Genomic DNA, 7,294 nt, shown 5'->3' on the forward strand with positions numbered 1-7,294 from the left:
TGTAACTTGAATGACATCCTACTCTTTATTATATCAGTTTTATACAAATGGAAGTTACTCTCATATTCCCAATGCCAGGACTTTTCAATCTGATTGTGGTGGCTGTAGCATCGCCGTTGGTGACACTGCCGCCACCCCCGTCCTGTCAAACGCATGTCATTCTACATCACAAACGCCCCGAGAGGATAAACTTACGGACACATAAAAATTTCCAAGCTTCTCCCGAACTGCACGGAGCAGGCGGACCGTCCGCCGTACTGACCATTAACGGGAGGCACGCAGCGGCTTTCAGGCGTCCACGTGATCAGCGCCCGACAATTCAATTAGAACGAAGCGCGGTAAAGGGAACTCCATTTCCCACAATCCCTGCAGATCTCCGGGCTCCGTATTAAAAGCCGCTGAAGGAGCCGCGGAACTCATTGAGCGCCACAGCGAGGCAGCCCAAGCCCATCGTGGGAGGGACTACGGCGTGCGCTGGGCTTCTCAATGATCTGCCGGTGAAGGGCAGCTGGAGAGCCGCTGGCTTCGAAACTGAAACAAGGTACCTTACCGGCGGTTCGCAGTCCCGTGGCCGGCGGTTGTTTAGGAGCTTGTGGCTCTAGTTGCGTGCGTTTCGTTTTTGCCGTGAGGCTCGGGAGTGAAGCGATCCGATTTCCTCAGTAATGTGATTTAACGCGCCCTGCGCTGCCTGCTGATGGGTGCCGTGTGTGTGTGTGTGTTTGTAGTTTTCGCTCTTTGTAGTTCTTGTGCGTGTGTGCGTTTGCGATGTGAGTTACAGTTTGAACGGCTTCTGCCCCGCGTATCGCCCGTTTGCCCATCCGAATGCCCCCCAACCCCTCCCAGTGCTGCCCGTCTCGGCGATTTCTCAATTAAAAGGCAAACCTTTGTTTTCGAACTGATGCACATGCGCTCCGTACGCTCCGTGTTATTAGACACTTTTAAAGCTTTTCTTTTCCACTCTGATTGACCCGAACGGATATTCCATCCAAGCCAAGTCCCATCTGACTCGCTTAATGGCGTTACTTTAGGAAGGTTTTCGGCGATTTGTTCGTCTGCTGGATGTTTCAATTAAAGCTGATTGGATATTGATGCCGCAGACTAATCAGGCTCTTTCATCAGGACTGTATCCAATAAAAGATTTATGTTACATTTAGCAAGCTCTGGAGATGAAGTTTCTTCATACCGCACCTCCTTACTCTTTCTTCTATTTATTTCGTGTAGAAATAAATCCATTGGCTCGGTCGATCGAATCGATTGATTGAAACAGCGTGCATGTGCGGGTAACGCGACCCCTGACTGAATGAAGGAGAGATCCTTTAGCACTGCTGGTACAATAACCTTCATTTCTATTTATATGACTTTATCCACGCGTTCAGCATTTCTTAGCCTGCCTCTCAAAATGATGTCTCTTGTATTTTTTTTATTTTTAGGGGTCTGGACAATGACGTGAATGAAGGCAACGCCAAAGGGGAAAAAATTAAATAAATCCGATGGCTTCACTGGAATTGGTTTGCCTTAATAAAGAAAACAACCTGCCCGATGCCAAGCACGACAGCGACTGGGTCGTCAGCGCACTTTATAGCTACAAGGAGCGGGGGGTCGCGTGCGGCGAGCAGCAGTGTCACTCTGCGCTAAGAGCCGCTGTCGGCGACGGAGCGCTCAGTTCAGCACCAAGGACAGCGACCACTAAGGGCGCGCCGCCGCCCCAGCCCCTCGACAGGGACATCAGGGCGTGCTGCTGCGAGCACGAACTGGAGGAGACCGCGTTCACGTACGTGGATGAAAACGTCAATCTGCAGCTCGCCGGCTCGCATTTAGCCCCCAAAAGCCATTACGAGCAAGCGGACCCCAGCCGCCCGCATGAAATCCAACAGGAAGCTCCGCCGGACTTGTCGCTCATGTCGGATGATGAAACTTCTTCGGAGGCTTCGGGGAAATCGGTCGACTACGGCTTCATCAGCGCGGTCACGTTTCTCGTGACGGGGATCTCCTTGGTTGTTATTTCCTATGCAGTACCTCGAGATGTCAACGTGAATCCCGACAGCGTGTCGGCGAGGGAAATGGAGAGGCTGGAGAACGAGAGCGCCAGGGTGGGAGCTCATCTGGACCGCTGTGTGATCGCGGGGCTCTGCCTGCTCACCCTGGGCGGAGTTGTGTTGTCCACGTTGCTCATGATATCCATGTGGAAGGGGGAGATCTACAGGAGGAAAGCGCTGGCTTATTCCAAAGAGTCCGCTAAACTCTACGGCTCGATTCATTTCCACATGGACTCGAGTTCGCATGGCGCTACCTCGCAGACGTGCATAGTGGAGGAAGACGCGGTGACCATCGAATGAAGAGTTGGGAGATGTGGCCGTCGGCTCCATGGGGGCTGTGCGCTCATTTCGTGTCATTCAGTGCTTCGGAGTGGAGTGAATGCACCTCAGCGTTAAGTGAACACTTTACGGGTGGGCTCTGGTAAAGGTGGGCACCTCTCATCTCACATGAAATGATCCACCAGGTCTTAGTTAGCTTCGCGGTTACATAAACCTCAACATTTTTCAATACTTTTGGATTAACAATTTTAGCACATTTATGCTACCCCTGTAAGCATCCTGTAGGTATATACATATATATTTTTTTCTGACAGATGAATGGGGTGGGGTCTCCTACGACTAACTGTTTTAAATGCCATTTCTACCCTCATAAACACCAAAGTGGCTCCTTAGAGTGACAACATGGCGGACACTGCAGTTACTCAACTCATCCCACAGAGGGCTGCAGTGAGCTCAGGTTTTGGCTCCACCCACTTTCTTGATGTTGATTGGACTCCTTTCCTGAAGAATTACACCAACACAAAATGCTAAATTCAGTGCTGGTTGAAGCCCCTTTGGATCTCTTGAGTCGAATAGCAACCCCTCGTTGACCATACCAGGTAGGCAGTAGTAGACTTTTGACTTTGACCAGGGAGGGGTCCCCCCTCGGTGTCCGGAGTGCGTGCCGATTCAGTTACACAATTGGTGTCCCTCTGTGTCCTAACCACAAGACTGTGCACCTCTTGACTTTCACAAGCAGCACCCCTAGTGGCCTGACTGGTTCAGGCTGTAATCACCATTTTGAATTTTCTGGTGTGGGCCCCCACAAGAAGCACCTCTGGGTAAACCCACCACAGTCTCACTTTTTTATGTTACTTCTCCCATGTAATTTGTAGTGAGAAAAAAAAAATAGTGTGTTTTCATGGAGAATGAAGATAACAAAGCTTTGGATGGAATAGGTGTCGATGGAGACCAACAGCAAACCCAATGAGAAACACCCTTGAAAGAATCTCATTTGTCACCAAATCCACATTTGTGTTATCCAGCTGTACACTCAAAACATGCAAAACACTTGCTTATTGCTCACTAAATCACAGATGTAAATCAAACGCTTCTGGAATAATCGGCCCACCTTATCAACACAAAGCTAAAGGCACATGGGATTGAAGACCCGCCTCTCCTCCTCATTCATTGGTCAAGAATCCTGTCTATTCCGTTCAAAATATCAGTCCCATGAGGCTTCAGTTTCATGTCTATGAAGTGTTCTGATTATTCCAGAAGTATCTGTTTAATAAGAGATATGTGTGTTGCACACAACTGGGTAACGCACAGACACGTGGGTTGTGGGACTGGAGTTTCGACAGATTTGGTTTTTTAATTTTTTCCATCGATGTTTTTCACATCACACAGCACGCTGGTCGTTGTTGACTTCTGTTATGTCATAAACGTTTTTCACTCCTTCTTCTTGAAAAGGTGGGATTCAACATTTTTTCAGGCACCGGCACAAAGTATGTAGGGAAAATAACATAAAAAAAAGGTTTTGGCTGGAGAAAATTATTTATTTATTTATTTATTTATTTATTTATTTATTTATTTATGACAGCTGAATTGGTGGGAAAAGCTCTCAAAATGGGTTGTTTCCATTGCTTTTTCTATACTCTTAAAAATCGGCTCATCAGAGGGACCTCATACTTTAGGTTCTCCGCTCAGCCCACAGGGGGACAGCAGCAGGCCCCCGGGTTTTGTTCCATCCATTGTCTGCTTTTCTAACGGGATAAGCCAACCAAAAACAAGATCTATAACTTTATCCAGCCATCCATTATCCAACCCGCTATATCCTAACTACAAGGTCACGGCGGTCTGCTGGAGCCAATCCCAGCCAACACAGGGCACAAGGCAGGAAACAAACCCAGGGCAGGGCGCCAGCCCACCGCAGGGCACATACACACACACCAAGCACACACTAGAGTCGCCAATGCACCTAACCTGCATGTCTTTGGACTGTGGGAGGAAACCCACGCCGACACGGGGAGAACATGCAGACTCCACACAGGGAGGACCTGGGAAGTGAACCCGGGTCTCCTAACTGCAAGGCGGCAGCGCTACCCACTGTGCCACCCTCTATAACTTTATATATTTAGTTATTTATTTACTTGCCCCATGTATTCTATGTTATCACTTTTTGCCTTGTTTCCCTCCTCCACCATAACCTATCACCTCTGGGGTAGGAGCCAACGCTTTCAATTTGTGAAAAATTTCGATCTCCAGTTTTGATGGCTCTCAACGTTTTAGGGTCCCCTGATACTCAAAATCTCGAATTCTCGATGATGTGTGTGTGAGCTAAAACAGCTGGACGGAAAAATCCCAAACTCGAAACTTAAGCCTACGATGAGATGACGATGGGTGGATTTGTTTTTGAAGCAAATCGTACAAGAGAAAGAGACACGCGAGAGGAACCCTCAAAATCCGTAATTCCACAATTCATTCTGAATTCTTCTCATCAATTGCTATCGTAACGACCTGCTTTATGATCAGACAGATCAGCATCAGAGCGGTAGATAATTACTGAAACGTTAGAGAAGAGTTTGGGTAACTTGGTTCCTACGGCGCAAAGCCTGCTGATGCTCACGTCCAAAAAATGGAGACAGAAAAGTTTATGATGTCAAACAAGTCCATGGTGCCCAATGCCGTGCAACAGCAGACCGTCCTGATTCGGTTTGTGTGATTTTGTTTTGTCAATTTTTTGTCAGGTCCTTCCATTGCTGCCAATTTGAGAGCCGTCATTAGCACCGCATCCTGCTTTTTACGGGGCGTGGCCTCAAGGGGCGTGACCCACAAGTAATCGGTGCAACGGGATTGGAAGCTTGCCTGGGGACGCTCTTTGTTATCCAATCAGTGGATGAAACTTCTTTAAACAAACAAACATAAATAACAATTGTTTGCTTCTACGCTTCTCGCGAGTTTCCTTTGGTTTGACTTGTTTTCTTGTCGGCCGGTGGGGTTTGGTAACTCGGTTTATTTTTATTTTTTTTTTGCTTTTCATTTTTGATGTGCTTCTCCCGTAAAAATTCACCCGTCTGCTTCTCAGCAGGACACACATGATGGAAAATAAAACTCTGAACGGACTCGTGTGGCGTAATAAACATGTTGGTCATCCAGTCAGGTGCTGCGTTTCAACTGAAGGTGCGACTCCTGACCAATCAATGAGGGAGGGGAGGCGGATCTTCAATTCAAAAGGCAAGCCATGTGACTGGTGCTTCCTGCTGAAGATGAGCGCTGATTTCTCCAGAAGTTTAGCAGAAAACGCATGCATTGTGCGCGGTGGCAGCAGACCACTGGATAAGTGACATTGTCTCAATTACATGACATGAGTAACGCTGGATATTTTATTCTTTTCCTGACTGTTTGCCGTAGCACAGCACCGGTCACCACTGGCTTCTGTCCAATCATAATCGTTCGTTGTTATCTCCATTCTGCGTCACTACGTGACATTGAATTTTAAAATATAATTTAAAAGAAGAGATTTTTGCTGGAGGATGCCTTTATATGGCACTTTACTTGATGGTGTGGTTCCTTGTTGAACCCTTGCTTGTCAAAGAGCCGTTTAATTTTGAGAAGGGGGTCTGCACATGAATTTGTTTCTTTGGGCTTTGAAGAGGGTCCAAGAAATGCGGAACACAACACAAATCTTGAAAGTCTAGCAGGCTGCTGCAGATCAAGAAGCCCTGAAGTGACCCTGCACTCTTAACGTGACGAGCCCCCCAGAATTGTACAAGTCCATTAATATTCGTTCATGGCTGTTTTGCAGAGCTTCATATATGGAGGTTCTTTCCAGAATCTTCACATGGATGCTTTTCCAAAGGGAAACAAAGCCGGATCTGCTGGCTACTCGGCTCAGTCCATGGACGGCAGTCACGGCTGCGGGTTTTTGTCCCCACCAAGAGCTGCTGTTTGACTGGGACTCGAGTCCTAATTAAGCCCACTCTTATTTACTGCTTTTGAATCTGCTTGAAAAGCGAAGATTCGAAATGTCTCTGCACACTTAAGTAACCCCTACTAAAATATCATCGTTTAAAGGGGGTACGGCTATTTGGAGATATATGGTATATGCAACACTACAGCAAAACCATGCTGAGAATTTCCAAGCAGTGATTACTAATCCACATCATCATCATCATCATCATCATCATAAGACATTTTATTTATATAGCGCCTTTCCTATAACCCGTACACATGAATTCATCTTCAGTGGCCTACTAACTCACTGCAGGTGGCACCAGCCGCTCGGCCCACCTGTCAAAAGGCCAATGCAGACCCCCGTAGCCCCCCGTGAATTCACACGCCTGCCACAGTTGCTTTTTCCTTTTTTTTTTGTTCTCCTTTCCTTCCTCCTAAAAACCCAAAGTGTTGTCCTCAGCAGAGCCGCACTTGCCGACCCCCTGAAGTGCCTTCTGTTGGAGCGCAGCCGCATGCCCCCTCGTGTTTGCTGTTGCATGAATGGCTGATTCTTACTGTGTCTCTTTTTAGATTCCATTCATTTATGTCAGAAGGCAGCCTGGACATCCTACTCGTTTGCCGTTTCTGTTGGTCTGTTTTTTTCCTGATTCCTTATGTATTGATTCCGTGTATTTTGGACATTTCTATCTAAGCAACTGGAATGCTGTGAGGGCAAATTTGAAATGCAAACTTTTGTGAGGTTTGTCCCTTCTTTGATAAGCCGCTAATCCGTTTATTCCACACCTGTATGTAAATATTGCATTGTGATGTAAATATGGATCTAAAAGTGTCAGAAAATGCAGATCTATTTTTAACTGTTTCTTTTTTTAATGAAACAAATGTGACGTGCGATGTGCATTTGCAATGCCTGATCTTTTATTTTTTGTGTTTTAACACCACATTATGCCTATTTTTTTAACCAAATAAACAAGAGTTTCACTGTCCGTCTTAATACATAAATCTGAAGACACCATTTTACTGATCAGCTCCATTGCCAGCCATTC

The 7,294-nt window shown here is 46.6% G+C and overlaps 1 protein-coding gene across 1 annotated transcript; it reads left to right on the plus strand.

The window, feature by feature from the left end:
- Nucleotides 1-344: 344 nt before the first annotated feature.
- LOC114641895 (transmembrane protein 74) lies at nt 345-3,602 on the plus strand. Its single transcript, XM_028790917.2, has 2 exons — nt 345-541; nt 1,431-3,602. Exon 2 carries the CDS (start codon nt 1,491-1,493, stop codon nt 2,334-2,336), a length of 846 nt encoding a protein of 281 aa, XP_028646750.1. The 5' UTR covers nt 345-541; nt 1,431-1,490; the 3' UTR covers nt 2,337-3,602.
- Nucleotides 3,603-7,294: the final 3,692 nt, after the last annotated feature.

Source organism: Erpetoichthys calabaricus, chromosome 13 (genome assembly GCF_900747795.2).
Source record: "Erpetoichthys calabaricus chromosome 13, fErpCal1.3, whole genome shotgun sequence".
NCBI classification, from domain to species: domain Eukaryota; kingdom Metazoa; phylum Chordata; class Cladistia; order Polypteriformes; family Polypteridae; genus Erpetoichthys; species Erpetoichthys calabaricus.